Source organism: Rhynchophorus ferrugineus, unplaced genomic scaffold (genome assembly GCF_030347505.1).
Source record: "Rhynchophorus ferrugineus isolate W39M unplaced genomic scaffold, kcgeb_rfMv2 rfM6, whole genome shotgun sequence".
Taxonomy (NCBI): Eukaryota; Metazoa; Arthropoda; class Insecta; order Coleoptera; family Curculionidae; genus Rhynchophorus; species Rhynchophorus ferrugineus.
The window spans coordinates 26,453,004-26,475,093 of NW_027472585.1; the positions used below are offsets into that span (position 1 = coordinate 26,453,004).

At 31.0% G+C, this 22,090-nt stretch overlaps 1 protein-coding gene across 1 annotated transcript in view; it reads right to left on the minus strand.

Annotated features, from left to right (window-relative positions):
- Positions 1-21,252, minus strand: part of LOC143197865 (beta-1-syntrophin) — a 335,664-nt gene extending 314,412 nt beyond the window's left edge. The window contains exon 1 of the mRNA XM_076406627.1: positions 20,550-21,252. Coding sequence (XP_076262742.1) covers positions 20,550-21,135 — 586 coding nt within the window. The 5' untranslated portion in view covers positions 21,136-21,252. The remainder of the gene's footprint in view (positions 1-20,549) is intronic.
- Positions 21,253-22,090: the final 838 nt, after the last annotated feature.

A 22,090-nucleotide genomic window follows, 5' to 3' on the forward strand; every position in this document is an offset into this window, starting at 1 on the left:
GCATATGCTTTTCCCATTAATATTTTATGAGGCTTTTTATAAACTAATGATTTTCTATTTGTTTATTTCACTAACACACACCATTGCTGATTTAATAAACTACTTGACCAGTAGGAAAATGTTATAGCTTCCGATGTACAATACTTATACGAATAAAGTATTTCTTCATAATTTTATTGAATCAAAACCATATTATCAACAAATAAAAGATAAAAAATATTGCATAAATCCATACAAATAACATTACAGGAAAACAGGAATTAACTTGTAAGCGCCAGTAAACAAAATTAACAATTGGATTAACAAGATAATCAGTTTAAATGAGACTAAATCTGCCCACGCCAATTTTACATATGAGAGAAATCAACACATTCCTACCATAATATATATTCAAATACCATATGGTACAACAGACTGTGGAATAATACAGCAAAATATTTAATAATCACATTGCACACGTAGCTGCGCTGAAAGGATCATTCAAACAAGAAGAAAGAAGTACTAAATTAAATGTAGAACAAATATTAAATTTAGAAGAATGTATTAGCTATTTGAAATAAATTCTGCCCTGTTAATAATCAAGGAATGGATAAAATAATATGAACAACTAACATATACACAAGAGTTATATTTATTAATAAGATGTTGAGTCACAATTTCCCTTTAAAACAGTTGCAATTCTTCGCCTAATAGATTCGTAGATTCTTTGTTCCATTATTATATCAAATCTGCCAATTGCTTCAATAATGTTGAAGATGGAAATCTACTCCTTACTCAACGTTTTCAAACTTCTTATAACGTTTAATTGTGCTGAGGTTTGGCGATTATGCTGGTCAGAGAAGATGTTTGATGATATCCTGATGCTCCTTAAACTAAATGTTAACCTATTTGGCAGTATATAAGGGCCAATTACCATCTTGGAATATGACAGTGTATGACAGAATATGACAGCAATATAATAGTCATAGTTTAAACTTGATGGCCATAGTAATAATAAGGCCAGTGATGTGAATGGAAGGACTAGCTGAATAATACGATATTGTCGCCCAAATCATAACGGAACCTCCCCCATGCTTGACTCTAGGGAGACAGAGAGTCTAGATCGTAGGCTCCTTTAGGAGATCTCCATATATAAACCCAACCGTTTGTGCAAACTAATGTAAATTATTTGAACCACATTCTGCCAATTACCAAGTGTCCAAGTTTTATCCTTGGATGAGCGTTGGCTGTCATTATAAAGGGTTCCGCAGTCGCACCCTTCAATAAATATTAGCTTTGTGTAGCTCCCGTCATACTTTTTTTAAGTAGTGTTACTCAAGTGAGTGAATTTTGCTATCAATTTTTCCGCGATGATTTTATGTTCCTGGATACAATATTTTGTTAATGTTTATCAGTCTCTGTCAGTTAATTTTTTTCAGCCACTATTCCTTTCACCATCCACTATACTGTCGATCATGAGACTTGAAACAATTCGGCTGCTCTCATCACAATCACTCCGACTAACCGAGCCCCAAAAATTTACCCTCTTTCGAAGTCTGAGAGATCACACATTTCAACGATTGCTTATTTTCACTGTCGCAGAACAAAACGTAAAATACAATGAAATATAATAAACGAGGCTTGGCATGTAAACTGAATAATACATCGTTCCTTGTTTAATAAAGTACTGCTTTAACAGGTCAATTGAAAAGACCCTGCCCTACCATAGTAAAACACACTTTTTTGCCAAAATTAATCCTTTTTATTCAGCATAGTTCCCTTCAATGGTGATTACACTGATTATAGCGACCCCCCAACATTTCGTTACCATTTTTCGGCCATAAATACCAGTTTCGGCGATCACCTCATTCTCTTGAGATCTGAGAACAGGAAATAGTCGCTGGAGGCCAGATCTGGAGAATACAGTGGATGAGGAAACAATTCGATACCCAATTCATGGATTTTTGCCATCGTTTCCACTGACTTGTGACACGGTGCATTGTCTTGGTGAAGCATCACTTTCTTTTTCTTTAAATGCGGCCATTTTTCGGCCATTTACTCCTTCAAACGGTCTATAATAGTTTATAACGCTATATAATCGCTGTTGAAGGTCCTTCATTTTTCAAGATAGTCAATGAAATTTACCAGCCGACTGTTGCGTTTTCCCACGCTTTGGAGCGGGTTCATCGTGTGCAGTCCACTCGGATAACTGTCGATTGGACTTCGGAGTGAAATGATGGAGCCATATTTCATCTATTGTCATATATCGACGCAAAAACTCGGGTTTATTATGCTTGATCATCTTCAAACACTGCTCCGAATCATTAACTCGTCGATGTTTTTGGTCAAAAGTGAGCTCGCGCGGCACCCACTTTACACAGAGTTTTCTCATACCCAAATATTCGTGAATGATATGATCTGCACGTTCAATTGATATATTTAAAGTGTCTGCTATTTCATTCAATTTCAATTTACGGTCATTCAAAATCATTTTGTTCAATTTTTTAAATGTTTTCGTCGGTAACAACCTCTTTTGGGCGTACACTGCGTTCACTGTCTTCGGTGCTCATTTTACCACGTCTAAACTTAGCATACGAATCCTTGATAGTTGATTTTCCTGAGGAAGTGTCCGGAAACTCGGCATCAAGACAACTTTTTGCTTTTTAAAAGTTGCTTCACTCAAAATACTATAATTCACAAACTAATGATCAGATAGCTATCAAATTTATATCAGCATCTTTTTAGGATTAGGGCAAACTAAAAACATATTTTAATTCTAGTAGCGCCATCAATGTGTCAGGCCGAGGACTGTTCAATTGACTTGTCATAAGCAAACATTAAGCCTATATGAGCATGTGATATCCAGATATGGATAAGAAAGGTAATCTGAAACTAACTCAGCGATTTTACAACAAATTATTAAGAAGAGCGGTTAATACTACGTTGCACTTAGAAACATTGATCTTTATAGAAATTTAGAAATAGGCACCATTAACCAGACCATTAAGGCCAGCTCTGAATCATGAAAAGAGACTTCTCCATATCAATGTTGAGGCAGAAGTCTGCCTTCTTGACATACGGAGCGAACAAGACGAACTCAAGAAGACTAAACTTTTGAACTAGTGTAATGTGGTGTTAGTACAAATGCAGTATAAATGTTAATATTGGTTTATGAAACCTTATTAGGAATTTTAATACGAAAATCTTTAAATTTTTATATAGTAATTTAGAACTTCATAAAAATACTCGTTAATCAATTATTGTTCAGATTGTTGTTTTATAAATTTTATTACTGAAAAATTATTTAATAATAAAAAATCTTTTAGAAGCAGTTTTGTAACTATTTATACAAGTATATACTAATAAAAAATTACTTATTACTTATATATTTGATGATTTAATTAGTGTTTAAAAATTAGCTGCATGTGATGTTTTAACGAGGACTCTGAACCACGAACCTGTGCTACTAATTACCCTCTATTAACACCGCCATGGGGCAATAACCTTTGGCAGTTAGTTAAGTCCACCTGCATTCATTCTAACAGTATCAATTTAAATGATACTATATACTATACTACTATAGCAAAACATATCAGACGAGTATTTCGGGTGTCGTTTTATGTGTCTACTGACAGAACATTGTTCTTTTACTCCATCACAAAATCAACTCGTATTATTCTATTATATTCGCCTGATTTAGCTAAGAAAGCTTTCAGACTATTCCGATAAACTCGAGAAAAACTCATTAGGAATAAAATCGAAACGAATAGGTATTTAATACTATTCTAGAAGTCGAAGTCAACAACTGCTTTGATACAATTGTATCTAACGAAAATTGCTGTATATAAACAACCATAAACATACTTCTGTATCTATGTATTATATATATAATAAAAACTAGCATAATAGTAATAAAATGTATTTATTTATCCAACTCTCGACAAAATCAACGAAGGAAAACAAAATTTCATAACATTAAATGAAAATAGCGGCATATCTTTTAATGTTGACCCATTCCAAAGCTGTTATTTCCGTTCACTTGTAGCTTTCCTCCTCTACATATTTCTTATCCGTTGACAATTTCACGCCTTTTATTCGATATTTTGGACCGTTTTCCTTTGTTCTCTCGTTTCAGCCAATTAAAGTAATGTATATTCCAGAAGTTTATTGTTCTCTTGTGCAACAAGCGTGGAACTAACAAAAGATTTAAGTGTCTTCAATGTATGCAACGCTGAACTGCCATTAGTAAAATTAAATTGTCTTTATAGGAGAATTTTCTTCGAAGCTTAAATATAATTTGAACGGTTGATGAGAATAAGTGTCTATTTGAGTAATGATGTTTTTATAGCAGTGGAAATACTTCCAAAATTACTTACCATTTATTGAATAATAAATGGTAAAAAAAGCATTACTTTTTCCCCATCCTTATGTTACTGTAATCACTGGCCTTATATAGCAACGCTACTAAACCGCGCAAATACATTTTATATAAAATAGAAGAGTGATTCCAAATTAATTTACATACTTACTGGGATATAATGCTTTATCCCAACATATGTACAGCTTACGGAAAAGTTGTAAGGGACAAACTAACGACCTAACTAATAAAATATTCAGAAACAAAATGAGAGTTGAAAATATGTACATGTACAAAAGAGCAATAGGTAAAATAATAAAAATATTTAAGAAATACACAGTCTGTATTACTTTAAGACGTAAATTCTTAAAATATATTCTTGCAAAATGATCTATCGCCTTGAAGAGAGCTACTAATTTTTTCAATATATTTGAAACTGAATATTTTTTAAGATTTTTTTTATAACATCTTTATTAAATACGCTTAGCACAATCTTAATGCTACATTAATGTATTACTACTTTTCATTTGTAATTGGATTAATTTACAAGCAAGACGAGTGCGAGAAAATACATCAATATGTATTTCTCAATTATAAAATTATAATAACTTATAGCTATAGTTTACACTAAAGGTATACACTTTATATAAGTTCGTATGGTTTTGTTCGCTTCAATCTCCTGGCATCCTGCACGCTGTCCAGCAGTTGTATTGCTTCCACGTTAGTATGATTTAGTAATCTTATTTCGTGTTTCAAGGTGAAATCTTGGATAACTTCGCAAAACCATTGGATTTCCAGGTCATCGTGCAGTTCTTCGTTGGTTACGTAGTGATAGGAATTGGTAATCAATCGAAGACGAAGAACCTTGTTTTGACAGCGTTGTATGACTAGTTGATTTGAATTTTAATTGTCTTATAGATCAACCTCTTTGATTTTAGATCAAGTTGAGAGTATCCGACTAACCAGTATAGTTGTTTTATTTTGTTTCTAATGTGTTTTGCTTTTCGTTTAAAGTGATGTTATTTCTTCAGATATTATCAGGTTTTTACAGCCTGGTATGTATGTTATGACAAATATAAGTCTCCAACATTTCGAACAATACAGACAATGCATGAACCCAAATGTCGTCACTGAAGTCAAGTAAAGTAAAAAAAACTAAGTAGATATATAGTTTAAACTTCATCTATTTGATGGAGTATTGTAGTTGCACATGCATATAAGATTGTAAGGTTCTTATTAAAATGAACTTGTAAATTACAATTTACGAATTTTATTTACACACATGTTACAAGGTAATTTGATACAATACCTGATATGCCTTTTCATTCTACAGAGCTGCTAAACGTTTAAGAAAATCAAACATCCCTCATTAAATGTATATAAGTTAAACCTTTTATGTGTGGTAATTACTATCAACTATGTAATATGAATATTTTCAAATTGTTATCACAACATTTTTCAGTAGGTTTGGCATGGATACAATTTTTATTGATCTTAACAAATTCAGCGGCATTTGATTTGAATTTTTAAAATTACCCTCTTTACAGGTATTACCTTAATTTATTAATTTTCTTGCCAATTGCTGTACTGACAGTACTTTTACTTAGTATATTTTTATTCGGAATATTTACTCAATTATGTGTAAATTATCAAGATTTCTAGTATTCTTTTTAGAACACACACAACTTTACAGTCATCCATCCTATTCTATTACTTCAACAATAATTAAAAACAAAGACTACTTGAATATATTCAGTTCTAAACAACGAAATAAAATTAAAAACCTTCCATTTGTTGGGAATTTGTCAAACAGAACCGTCGTTTTATTTGAAGTAACGGAAAAGAGGATCAAGAATTTCAATTACGGAGCGGTTTGACTTGTTGCCCGATAAGGGCGATAATTGAAAAATAAAATCAAAAGGGGTCCCTCCAGTTGCAGGCCACGCGCTCGTCCATGTGGACGAAATTCGAGCTCCCGATAACGGAAACTATGCGAGCGCCATCAGCACCAACCTGTTGTTTTCGCACGGCCAACTCCATTTGATGTCGTTGCATGATTCATTAGGTCGGATGATCTTTCGGGTGATTAATGAACTGATCGATGAATTAAAAAAGAATAACGACCTAATCATCCATACTCTTTATCTATTGTCTCAATTTTGAAGCCTATTTTTTACAGTACGTGGAAATGAACAAGATATAGATGTTGCTGACTAGTTGAACGCAGGTGCACTTAAATGAAATAACATTTCAAATTAGTTTGGATATGTTTGATGTTTTTATTGTTTTTATGCAAATTCCTATATTTCGTTGAAAAGTACATTTAGCCAAAGATATTGTTTCTCTATGGAAAACAATCCATCTCAATGCGAATACAATTATCAATATATTAGACCAACTAACGGAATTTAAAGTTGTAAAATGAAATCAAGCTTATTTCATTCGATGCATATTCTTATTAAATGTAAAATTATAATGCAAATTTGTAATAACTACCGGAACAGTGACACCAAACAGTGCTAGATAACCAGTAACATTTTACATTATCTGCCATTATGTGATATTTGAAAATTACCCTGTCCTGGTAATTTTGTAAATATTGTCACATCTAGAATCTATTAATTTTAGTTATGGTTAAATATTTATGGTTTTAACGTTTTTAATTAACAATTCTGAATGAATGTTGTACAATATATAGTATACTATCAGATAATGGGATTAATATATATTCATAAACTCAATTTGTTGCCTCACCTTTACTTGTTTATTTATTCTATTACCCATAATAAGTAAAGTTTTATTATTTTTTATGAACATAACCATATAATTAATAAATTATAAACATAACCGGATACCGATTATCGGAATGTGGATGCGCATAACAAGCCATTCTTGTACTATATCTTTTTCACTTCCCTGTAGTCTCTATTTTTCACACTAGTCTAGATTTTAATGGCTCTATTGCTTCTGAATAATGGGAAGCCTTGGGTACAACAATCAATGACTTATTGTTGGAAAAATTATTAATATTTAATATGTTAAAGATTGTACGAAAAGAATATTTTCGATGTGACGGGTTATGTTTTGACTTTAAAATGACGTTAACTGAGAAAAATTAACAATAACCTATGACGTTTAACAGATACTTCGCATTTTCGCCAATATTTATCGCTTTTAATATATCGATTTACAAGATTATTAGTTATCAATAGAGATGAACCTGTGAATGGGGAACGTTCAAAATTTTTAATAACACAATAATTAAATTCCTTAAAGGAGTTTTCTAGTCTAGAGATAAGCATTTTAGGTACTTTTTCAAGTGAAATAATTTTTAAAAAAATTATTCTATCCGTTTTACTAAACATTTATTAAAGTTTAAAGAATACATAAAAGAAAAATAAATGAAAATATTAAAAATCCAAAAGTTACAAGTTTCTCAAGAGGGGAGTCTCAAAAATGGCACACCACAGTTGTCACGATTGCAACCTTTCTAGTAATCTGTATCAATCAACATTTTTAATCTAGAGAAGTGTTAATATCAATACGCTATTATACAAAGCAAAGTCAAACAATTTTTTGGCATTTCCGTTTCTTTACAGTAAAAATCCATTTTCAAATCCAACCGAAAGCTTTACATTATACGATAGAAGAATGTATATATAGGTTCACACCAACTTTAAAAAAAAACGCTTCATTTTTTGACACTGCCGTTAAGATACAGCAACAGTAAAACAGCTATATATTTAAAAATTAATTAAATTTTGAAAATCCTAAACTTAAGAACTAAAAACCTAAACTAAACTTAAATCTCTACACTGGAATACCCAATTAAAAATTCCGGATATTAAAATACATCCTGCATATCTCTCAAAATTAATTCATATCCCTTATAATTAACATCTGTCTAGAAATTTTATTAGTTTATAAACGTTTGTTCCTTGAAGTATCGTTAAATAAATGTCATTCAATATGAGAACAACTAAAAGTAGAACTAAATAAAATATGCAAATTTAAAAAAATATATATTTTTTTAGATTATTATAAAATAAAAACGGGAAATATAAATCTGTAATGCATAAATGAAGTTTAATTTGAATAATTCGAAAACGGGTCAGTAATGGAAAAAGGGTTCGCTATTCGGGATTTTACGCCCATTTCCATGAAAGTCTTACATCTTGCGAAGTAAAAGTGCTACAAGAAAACACTTTTTCGGTCCTGCTGGTTTTTTCCAATTCATTAACCGTGCCCGTTTTAACCAATGCTTCTTTCCTCTCTCAGCAAAAATGTTGAAAATCCCGAAAAATCTTAATTTACCACGAAAAAAAAAATCCCAATCCGAAATCATAAAATTAGCATTGAATAACGATTACATCTTGAACTACATGACAATTAAATACTGAACGATTCTGAATACATGAAAATAATATTCCGAATATTAACTATACATTATTTCTAATGGGTGCTTATATGTACTTTGATTAGCAATATCTATTGGTAAAAAAGTATCTATGTATATAACTGTTGTGTGTAATTATCTAACTTAATTGTTTTAATTCGATTGATTTTATATTTATCTATATAAAAAAAAATAGTTTTGTAAACAATAAGAAATAACATTACATGGTTTGCCAATTTTTCTCAATCTCAATAAATACTTCTTTGAACTTAAAAAGCTTAAAACTTTAAACTTACACTTTAAAAAATTATCAGAATATATATATATATATATATATATATATATATATATATATATATATATATATATATATATATATATATATATATATATATATATATATATATCTGTGACTGTGATCTTTTTCATAACTTATAAAAACAGACATAGAAAAATCAAGAGACTATTTTCATATTAACATTAAAATAGGGTAAGTGTTGAACAACACGAGTTACTGAGAAACAATAATGTACAAAAAACTGATAAGATGAGATAACAGAAATGCAGGGTGAGTAAATGGAACAACCTGGGACAATAATGAAATGAAGTGAAAAGGTTATATGTTCGGTTCTTTTAGTTGAGCTGATACCTTCTAGCAGATCACCTGGTGCATGATAAACACCGAAAGCGGTACGCTTCATAGCGTACGCAGACGCCGAAGACGTAGAAGTCTTTATTATTTTGTTTTCAGGTAGAATATGAATAATGAAGTGACAATTTTCAATGACTAATCTGCTCAGGTTCATCTGATGCAGTGTAAGTAGAAGCGAGTTTTTATTCTTTGTGTATATTGTTTCCATATATTTTTCTTCAGCATAAAAAAAAGGTATACAATGGCGTACCATTCAAGAAATTATAAATCCTTTCAAATATATGTGGTATTTACAATTCGATCTAATAATCAAGTAATTCAATATTTTAGACCTTTTTAATTTTGGGTCATTTATGTTTAAAAAGGTTTGAACGATAATATAAAATGAAATGGGATTTTCGGTTTTGCGGATACCCAGCATTAGAAATAATTACCACGAATGGCAACATAGTTGATACTTTTTCATGGATTAATAGACGTGATATCTTAACATGTTCAAAAGACGTTAGAACTTCATAAGACTTATTTGTGAAGACGCGATGCTCAGAGCCACTACTTGAGTTTCTTTAAATGGTGAGTTTGTTCATAGAGCATTCCAGTATTCTCTTTTTGATTTCATTCCAAATTAAATTAATTTTATGTTTTCCTAATATTTATTTATTTATCTATCTATATTAAGTTAAGTGGCTAAAGTAACTGATTTATAATTAAATACTATTAATAATTTGAAGCATACATAAACGCCAGTGATGCCACTCAGTGGTTCCCCCCCTCTGATGGTGGCAACGTATCTAGTGTATCGTGTTTGATTTGGCTGTTTCCCTTGTGCGCATTGCACGTTCACCATAGGTGTTAAGTGAAGTGCATGCACGATTTTGTTTGTTGATTTATTTCTTATTAGCTTTACCCTAGCGAGGCCAACTAACCCTAGTCGCAGGATCTCGCGCATCTCCTTCCCTTGATCTCATTGCACGTACATTACTGTGAGTGTTAGGGTATAAGCGGGTACGATGTGCATTATTTTCTGGTCGCCAGTCATGTAATAATTCATACTAACATTTTTACCATTGCTATCAATTATTGCTATTATTCGCTGTATTTTATTGATTTCTGTCATTGTTAATGACTACTATGGAGTAAGATTGTTGTTAATCATTATGGTTACTCTGTAAGAGTTATTGACTACGACATTCTACGATGGTTATTAATCATCCTGGTTATTATATTATTGCTATTGACTATCAATGTCAATGTCTGTCATTACCAGTACCGTTACATGTCGGTACAATTATTTTTCGGTACTAATATTTATCTGTTTTATCACCACATGTGATTAATTGTGCTAATCGCTCGTATTTTTGCTGCCAGTACCTTTATATTTCATTATGACCTGAGATTAGAAGTATCGGTCGTGATACCTTCGAATTGTTATAATTCATATGTATTATTAATTTCACTCTTGTTATCGAAAAATTGTTTGCTCATGTACATTTTCATTTCCTTATAATTACCATTATTCGTTTATTGTAAAAATAGTTGTTCTACAATATATTTTGATCTCGGTTTTTATTTATTTAAGATATGCGATTGTCTTATTTAAATATATTTTATATTTTGTGCTTGGGTTTAATTTAGCCCTACGACTGATAAAGGTGAAAAGTTAATCAGAATGGCCCAACATTATTATACTATATTCTTATATTGTTAATCCTAGGAGAGGTCGCATTAGCATAAAACTAGCTTGTTTGTAATGGTTTTTATGCCTACAAGGGAAAAGGTGTCTTTGTTGAATACTATTTTGGAAGAAATCACTGAAGTTGAAGTTGGCACTGTTGCGTCTTTATATGTAAAGACGCTTTTATTATATATTTGATTTACACGTCGATGAGTAATATTTCTTTCTTCGATGAAAGAAATGTCCTCGGATGTCCTCGACGTAATTAGTCGAAATGATTGACATTTATAAAAAGTTAGGTTAAGTTGGAATATAGCGGAAAAATTGTGCATTGTATAATATTAGTATTGAATTGAATATTAGTATCTAAAATAACATATGTAGTCTGTACACATTAAAATAAGTAAATAAAGTCCATAAACAGTTCAAAATACAGTATATTATTTGGTGAACCGAAATCGCGGGTTAATCGAAATTACAGTAGAGCCTACTCTGTTTCTCAATCAGCTGTTTTATAAAATATATGTCTTGTTTTTAGATTAAATTTATGACAAAATTGATTCGCACAACTAAAACAGATAACAAACATCCTTCCGGCCAATCATAAACGAATTGGTTACGCTGATGTGCCTTCAAGCGTAGAGAAAAACAACAATTTAAAGAGGGTTTTACGCATACATAATTCTAAACTGTATTTATTATATTTACGATATAGACCCCAGCGGTGTTGGCCACCGAAAAAATATTGACATATTAAAAAATATATCGATAAAATATCGATATATTTTTTGCAACAAGATTAAAAAATATCGATATTTTACAAAAATTGTACTTATATTTCCAAGAAACAATAAAAATAGTAAAATATTAACCCAAAATATATATGTTTTTTTGTGTATTTTACAGAATAATGATAAATTTGATAAACCTTTAAAATGAAGTACCAAAATTCACCAAACCTCTAAAATTAACTATAAATTTTAAAGGTTTATTAAAAACTATATTTAATTTATTTTGAAAAAATATCAAAAAGTATCGGCTAAAAAATATCGATATAACGGCCAAAAAAATATCGAACAAAAATTTTTTTTTCGGAAAATATCGACATAACGATATATCGATATTTCTTCGGTATCCTTAATAGACCCTACCCACCAATTCTTGATAATTTTCATTTAGTTTATTTCCATGTATGTATATTCAATTTTTTTCTATACAATATCTTTTAAAATCCAACAATAATTTCAATAGTAATTAGGCGGGCTAAAACCAAATACCATCTGAGATGGCCTCAGGTTATTCATTCATTAGTCTATAGGTTGGCTTAGTGCCGACAGCGTCATTTGAAGCCAAGTTATCTTTAAACCAATAAATACTAAAGCCGAAATTAAAATTTAACCCAATAGTTGCGATCAAATATTCAGTTAGTGAGTTAAAAAAATTATTACTATTTAATGTATATCACGTGATACACTATGTAAAACAACATATGCACCGCATATTCATTGTGTTTAATATTGTTTACTAATCAAAAGGCGCCGACAAATTCTCCGGTTTTATAATTCCATCATATATCCCCGCCCGCAGATCATCTGCCTTTAACAAAAGAATAGATGTCTGCGACATCTGGCAGTTAAGCTCGACTCGCTACATTACCCCTGAATATCTTTTGAAAAGGAAGTTATTACTTTTTCTCCGCGTTACTATAGGAATATGCGATGTTCAAGTTCATATCCAAGACAATGGAACTATAAAAACTTGAACAAATATTAAATTAAACTGTAATAATTATCAATATAAATATAGATCAAAACAGAAAGACAAAATTATCAAAAAAATTAAAAGCACAAGATTAAAGCTAGTTAGCTTTTTATGCTTTGTAAAATTATTTAAATATATGCTAAACGCGATATCCCTCTATGATCCACAAGTGATTTCAAAATGTTTGTGTTAACGCTAACTTATGTACTTTAAAAGAGTGTTAGTGCAACCGAATGTGCTGGCTAATCAGCTAAATATGCGACGTGGTAGATAGTGAATAGTGTACACCAAATCTAAATCTTCTACATATCATGTAGATATTATATCAAAAATGCTTATAAGTAATATAAACTATACTCTTGCAATCAGACTATAGAATGGTCAATATGAAAACACCAGAAATTATTCTACCTTGTACAACCTGGTTAGAGACAAAGTTGAAATTGTTATTTCGCATCATTATATTTATCGAAGAATCACAAACATCTGTAACAGTGAGAAGACCTACCCGCATCACAATGCGACAACTAATTATTTTATTAATTCATGTCAAGTTATGTCATCTAAGCTTTATAAAAACCTAATCGTTTAACCATTGATAGAATATTGAACATACATGTACAATATATTTTAAATAGTAATAGTTATGAATAATTGCCATTAACATGATGGTACAAATGTCACTAATATACTATAATATAATAAATATTTCAAAATAATTATAGAAGACGATATGAATATAAAATGACCGTCAAGAGGAGCCGAGTTGATAAACTAATAAGATTCCAAAAATAAACGTTGATATAAATTTAAGTAAGTGACTATGAACGTTATCTAATATTTTGTCAGAATATTCTAATTAATCTAAACAATTAAGAAAACATTAATAGACATCGTTATATTTAGCAATAAAATTATAAGAATAAAATAATGATTATGGACTTCTAGGGACAAGATTTTCAGCCATTATACATTAATATAATTTATTTAATTTATATTATAATTAATGGTAGGATAATGCTATCGGACTTCTGTCCATTAACTACATTACAATTAACAGCTTCCCAACCATATACCATATAACAGCCAGCACATTATACTAAGGCCAAGATAGTTCAATATCTAATATATGATAATGTTTAAATTAGTGTTGGTAACAATCGACTGAAATCGACTATCGACTGTTCAGTAATTGACTACTTTTTTCTATCGACTATTTTAGTCGCTATTTTTGGTTCGACTGTTTTTTTACTAGTAACTATTTCAGTCGCTATTTTCGGTCCGACTGATTTTATTACTATTTACTATCGACTGTTTCAGTCGTTTACTTTTAGTTACTATTTTCGTTTTATATATACTTTATTAAAAAGGGTCTGGTACGATATTGGTACGGTCTGGTGGTTATTGTACGATCATTTTTAGGTTCATCATGGATTAGATTTTTCAATGATTAGGTTTATATTTACATTTTATTTAGTAGTTATGGTTATTGAAATTCTTTAGTTTTTAGGTTTTATTTAAGTTGTATTGTACTATTTATATTTATTATGCTATTTTATTTAAAAATATCAATAATAAATTAATATATTTAAACAGGATTAAACATTTGTGGTGTTATTATTCCATTCCTTTTTACACATCCACAGAACATTCAGTATAAAAGTAATCCTACTCCCTTTAAAATTATATTATTTATTACATGATAATAGAAATTAGTTTTTTTTCTTCTCTTTTTTAAAGTTATCAGGTGAATGAATATATATATACATCTCTGTCTCGCTTATACCATCATTGGAGAATATAAAGACATTTAAAATTAACTGCTTCAAGCATTTATCTCCGTCCTTTCCTATCTCACATTTTATACAGCCAAGAATTCGTACATCTTCGTCTTACATCACGAAGAGAAAAAAACAGTCGAACCGTGCATTTAACTGAAAATAGTAATTACTATTTTCAGTCGCTATTTTTTTGACTATCGACTGTTTCGACTGTTTTGCGACTATTAACTGTTTCGACTATTTCCAGTCGATAGTTCCCAACGCTAGTTTAAATAAATACCCATTATAAACGATTTAAAGTTTATATAGTGTATAAGTATCTAATTGTTAGTATCAGCTTGTATGTGCCTTAATCATTAAAAATCAAAATGGCATTTACTGGCAAATATTGGGACAAAATGATTTCTATCACTTCCTATAAAGTTTTCTCATAATGTTGCCAATATTATTATACCGTATCGAAATAGGGATGTTGGTATATATATATATATATATATATATATATATATATATATATATATATATATATATATATATATATATATATGATAAAACCACGATATTGAAACAGTTCAAAAAAAAACGGCAAAGTGTTATTTTATGCAGAGAAATAACAAAACCATCGAATTTAACAATTCTTTGTATTAATACTTTCATTGATAATTTTCATTTCACCAACAGGTATCGATCAAGTCCCTAATTATTTATGTTATTCAAGAGATGGTTTTTAGGCTAAAAATGATTTATAATATATTGAGATGAATTAATACTTAATTGACTTTGTGAATGACATTTGGAAGCTTGTTGTCGGTTAATACCGTCACCGCCATCGATTATTTCAACGACAGCAGTGAAACTGTTAGATACCATGAAGATCATTACCAGTTCTAGTATCTCTATATAGGATATCTCAAAATTTTAAAATCTATTCCTTCATAGAAATCAAATGCTTTCGCTCAAAATAATTAGCAATCAGAAAAAGTAATTTTTCGGCGAATACAGCAAGTAACCTGTGTATCAGCTGAAAAATTATTATTTAATTTAATAGTCAACGCATGCACATCAATTTAAATCTCCAGCGATACTCTGGAATTTTAAAATAATTTATTGGTGCTTTCTTCTAGCGAGCAGTCGTACCTTATTTGTAGACTTAATACATACGATGAAAAATGTATTACTTTTGAAAGCTTTAGAAGATCTTGGACAGTATTTAGCGAAGTCATAAAAAATGTAATGGCTGCTAAAACTGCTTAAACGTTTTAAAACGCCAAATTAATTCATTGAAACTAAAATTAAAAGCGGTTAAAAGCAAGTTTCTTCTTTCATTCTAAGAAACGTTATCGTTTTTTCTTTAATTCCTAAATACTAGCTGACCTGAAAGACGTAGTTCCATCAAAAAGCCATTGCAAAACGACAATCCCACAAACTTATATTTTCTAATAATCTAAAATTGATATCAATGAAGCTATTTGGAAGCTACTTATAGATATCTGTAAAAACACATACGGAATAAATTCCTGCTTCTGAAACCAACGACTACATTGACTGGTAGTTAAACCAAAACAATCCAGCGGCTTCATTTTTGTATTTCAACACTTCGTTCGGGCAAACTCAGATCATAAATCCAATAATTACGCATTACTGATACGGCATACTGATCAACTGAAAGCCACTCGATTCAATTTTACAACGCTATCACCTTGAACGAACTGAATGGATTTAGGATATCCGATCTTTTGTGTGATTTTGAAGTGATTTTAAACTGAAAATAGGTTTCTAAAATTTCGAGTTATTCGACCCAACTTACTCCGACCACATCTTACAGACAGCATGAACCTTGAACTAAGTAGAAATAAATACCAACTTGCTTTAACCAAACAATCAAAAATCCTTATCGAGGAATTTGTGTGTCGAATGACGAAAAGAAGCGAAAATTTAAAAAGAACCAAGAAAATAACACGCACTGGTTGAGAAACCATTGAAAATCAATCAAACTATATATGGGGGAAAGAAAAATTGTCAGATATGCTGATTCAAGTAGTTTACATCAACTTGACGTTTGCATTTATAAAAAACAGAAGTAGTCTATCGGCCTAATATTATTACCTCTAATCTCAAATTCGACAGACAATATAATTAAAACAATTAATATAAGGCTAGACGATGAACAATCTGAATTATATCCAATAAATTAAAGAATTCGCCAAGGCAGTGTGCTGGTTCCAGCATTATACAAGTATATCATGTATTCTGCTAATCTACCTACCACCAAAATCACAACTGTGGCACCATATGTAGACACGACAATCTTAACATCTCACGAACCCCCAATGATAGCATCAGATACACCTCAATAAAATACGAGTACAAGTGTGGCTGAAAACTTGGCATATTAAAGCCAATGTAACAAAATCTACCCCTGTAACTTTTACAAATCTGCCCAGTAAATCGGAGGATCCTTAACAATATAACACTGTACAAATCAATCCTTAGAGCCATTTAGATCTACGGAATCTAATTATCGTTATCACTCAATGTGTTATAGTTAAGTATTGCGTGCAATAGTCGATGATTCGTACTTAGTGTTCAGTACTTCGAAAGGGCGTCAATGAATCCCAATGGACTTACCAATCAACTAAATGTGAATGATAACAGTGAAATGCATAGACTAAAATGTTTGGAAAAAGATGTATATAGACTTTAGAGCAATATTTAGAGTCAAATACTTTACACATCACTTATTGATGTGATCTTTCATATGTCATGTATATAACAATTATCTTAGAAAGAAGAAATATGTATTGTCTGTTTAACAACTACGGTTTATAAAAAAGGTTTACGTATATAGTAACATATCTACTAATTAAATTTTATTTTTCTTTCTTTATATTTTAATTTAGTATAGGTTAGATTAACCTACCCCAGATAGGCATACCCACCTAAAACTGACAGCTTGGCATAGAAAATAAGTTATCCTATACAATTTTTCTAATTTTCCTTTTTGCAACAATCCTCGTAGGACTTCCAGGAAAGCGTTCTTTGAAATTAGCCGATTTGGCCTAGCTTTTCCCGAGTTCTGCAATTTTAGTCATTAATTTTGATTTATATGGATTCAAAAGAGAATACTGTTAACTGATAACTGTTTTATATATCGTATATATTAAAATGGAGAAAATGTAGGTTTACCTATTATAGAAATTATTAATATACTTTCACTCAACAATATAAAATAAAGCTACTACTATAAACCTAAATACTACGTCTCATGGATTAATAAATAAACATTAATAGATATAACAGAACTTGAATGCACGTTAGAATCTACTGTACATCAATTATATTGGCTTTCTTAGCATCTATTGTAATTAATCTCTTCTTAATAACATTTTTTAACATATTTTGCTGTAATAAAAAATGTTTGTTATATTTTAATCTTACTAATAGTTCATAATGATTTAGTTCCTGCCCACGTCTTATGTCGACGACCTTATCGTAAGTTATTTCAGTACTACTACACAGCTGTGTTTAGCAATTTAATTTAATAACTGCGGTGCTCATAAATATATTTCTACTTCAACACTTCTGTCCTTTAGAATTACTTGAAGACGTAAACACGGTAAAATCCTACCGGCTACTTGTTCCGGATACTTAACACAAATGTAAACAATATCGAATTATTGATAAATTAATCGCCTCATTAAATTTATATTGTTTGTCTCAATAAATATTTACTAAAGATTATTCACTATTGATATAAATTGGTTTATAAAACGCATATAATCGCCAAAGGGGTATCTAAAAGAATGTACAAATTTTATTTATATAAATGTGCAGCGTGTATACTATTCTACAATAAAATAATAATAGAATATTTTCAGTAAAATATACATAATTTGGATTGTATTTTCCTTAACGCGTTGTAGAAATGTTTGAAAAATTTAAAAGCATATATAAATTTAGAAAATGTTTAAATTTAATATACAGATATTTAAAAAAATTAAAACAAAACACTAAAAAATAGCAGCGACCTGTTGTCCGAGGACATAGTTGTTTCGTATTTACAGTAAACACGTCCTTAATTTTGTTTTACCTTGTTTCTACTTACAAATAAATAGATAAGTTTTCTATCAATATTGATGTTAATGATGTTTGCCATGCCAAAAATGGCATTCTTATGTTATTATATCAAAGTGATACAGTCAAGTAATTACTTTAATCTGTTAATTCAAACTTTATACATAAAAAACTATAGAAATCTAAAGCCTCTTAATATATTCAACGACAACCTGTTGTTTTGAAATTGAAGTTTATTTTGCGTATTGTTACATTTTTGCACGGTGCGTTTTCTGTTTAGCAACACCACATGTAGCGGAACAGAATTATTTGTTGTTTACTACCCACCTTCTAATTCGACGACATTGCCAGCCTTTTTCAACGCTTTTACCGCTTCGTCCTGAGTAGCCCCCCGAAGATTATCTCCGTTCACCGACAATATAGCATCTCCAACATAAAACTCTTCAATGTGATCATACCCTTGGAGGTCTTACTGATCAAGATTGGCATCTTGTTTTCCGTACCCCCTTTATAGAAATAGCCAATGCGTTGTTTTCCGATTTCACCACGCGTACCAATCGTTTCTTTAAGCCACAGAATTCAAGGAAAGTTTTCTTTGCCGAATTCATCCAGCTTTTCTCCAGTTGTGCACTTAGCAACACATTTAGTCATTTATTTTTATTTATATAGATTAAACAAAGGATACTTTTAACTGATAACTGTCTAATATATAATGTAGCGTTGCATGTTATAAAAATGATTAAAATACTCTTATTCAAGAGTATAAAATGACGGTATTAGTATAAACTTAAAAAATACATCTCATGGATAAATGAATAAACAATAATAGATTTAACAGAACATGAATACACGTTAGAATATGCTGCAAATCAATTATATTTGCCTTCTTAGCCTCTTCTTAATAACATTTTTTGACATAATTTGCTCTAATAAAAAATGTTTGTTATATATTAACCTTACCAGTAGTTCATAATGATTTAGTTTCTGCCCACGCCTTATGTCGATGACCTTATCATAAGTTATTTCAATATAAGAGCGACTCAGCTGTCTTTAGTAAATTAATTTGATGACTGCGGTACTCATAAATATACTTCTGCTTTTAACACTTCTGTCTTTAGGAATTACTTGAAAACATAAACACGGTAATATCATACGGGCTGTTTGTTCCAGATGCTAAAAATAAATGTAAATAATATCGAATTCCTATTTAACGTATAAATTAATCGCCTGACTAGATTTATATTGTTTGTCGCTCTAAATATTTACTAAAGATTATCCACTATCGATGTAAATTGGTTTATAAAACGCATATATTCACCGAAGAGGTATCAAAAAGATTTTACAATTTGTATTTATATAAATGTGCAAGCGCGTATACTATTCTACAATAAAATAATTAATATACATAGAATCTTTTGTGTAATATAAATTTAGAAAATGTTTAAATTTAATATACAGATATTAAATGAAATAAAAACAAAACACTAAAAAATAGTAACGACCTGTTGTTCGCGGACGTAGTTGTCTCGTATTTACAGTAAACACGTCTTTAATTTTATTCTACTTTGATTGTATTTACAAATAAATAGACAAATTTTCTATCAATATTGATGTTAAATATGTTTGCTATGCCAAAAATAGCATTCTTCTCTTGTTATAACAAAGTATAAGTCAAGTAATTACGTTTATCTGTTTTATCTCTTCATAAATACTCAAACTATATGCAAAGGAATATAGAAATCTAAAACCTCTTATATATGTTCAACGACAACCTGTTGTTTTGAAATTGAAGGGTATTGTTACATTTTTTGCATGTTTCCTGTTTAGCAACACCACATGTAGCGGAACAGAATTGTCTGTTGTTTACTACCCACCTTCTAATTCGACGACCTTGCCAGCTTTTTTCAACGCTTTTACCGCTTCGTCGTGAGTAGCCTCCCGAAGATCATCTCCATTCACCGACAATATAGCATCTCCAACGTACAACTGTTCGGTTTGATCAGCTGCCATACCTTTGAAGATCTTACTGATCAAGATTGGCATCTTGTTTTCTCTGCCCCCTTTAATAGATATACCCAATCCGTTGTTCTCCGATTTCACCACGCGTACCAATCGTTTCTGGTTAGCCACAGAATCGGGAACATCCGGCGTCTCGCACAAACCTCCCGGTGTTTCGATGTTGTTGTTCAAAGTGCCATTCAGCGTAGTGGTATTCTCGTACGACTCGTCCAGCGTGATGCACAAGAAGTCGTCCTCGAGGGTCACGAACACTCGGTACCACTGACCCCGGACGTGAGTCTCTAGGAGACCGCTGCGGCCGTAATAGCCGGGTGAGGTTAGACCGTCAACCATACCGTCGGCGGCGCTCATTTTCACATCGTCACGTAATAACGGTGGATTCTGTAGCGGACGGACACCGGTTGTTGGTGGTACACGCGCGGTACTACCGCCTTCGCGCATCCGTCTCCGTGTAGGAGAGGAGGGGACGCTTCTCACGCTTCGAAGACCGCTTTGTTGTCGTCGCCGGCGGACAGATGATGGGGCGCCGTCGCCGCAACGGGCTTTTCGTCACTAAATGCCGCCACCGACGAGCCCTACGCTACGGCCCACACGACGGCCACCGCTTCGGCGCATCGAGCCCTACCGTTGCCATGACGACGTGCGCCCTACGAAATCAAGCGGTAGGCTGTCGACCGGTGTTTATCCAGGGGGCCATCTAGCCGATAAAGTGCTAAACTTGTGATTAGACAGGGTATCTTAAGACAAGCCTCAATATTCGGTAAATCACCGAAATATCTGCGCATCACGCATAAAATAACTACAAAAATTTACCAATATTATTAATTACACATGAATAACTATTCATAGAATATGTATCGTAAACATCATTATAATATTGAAAAGATGTTATAATGATATTGTTATAACAAAATAAAGTACTTTATATTTGTTATTATGTTTATTCATTTATATTACATCTATGTTATTTTATTTAATGTCTTGTTAATTTTAATTACGTCAGGCTAACTTAATCTGGGTTCCGTGCACAGAATAACTAATACATAGTCACAAAACACAGAGGAATTAGAAGTGTATCTCGCATATATAACCTGTGAACAATTTTAGCATTAATTTGCCATCAGAGGGCGCGACTGACAATTTGAATAGCGGGAAATTTAAAATATTTTTTTAATAAAAATACAATATATGCTTAAAAATACATTTTATTTAAATAAATGTAACATTTACATTACAATTATATCAAAGGAAAATTGAATGACAATATATTGTACTAACAATACATTAAAAAGTAATATAACAGATTTAACACAAAACTTATACTTTTAAATGTACAAAATTTAATAAGCTATAGTATATCGAACATTTTATATTATCTTAAATATAACTCTGCCAA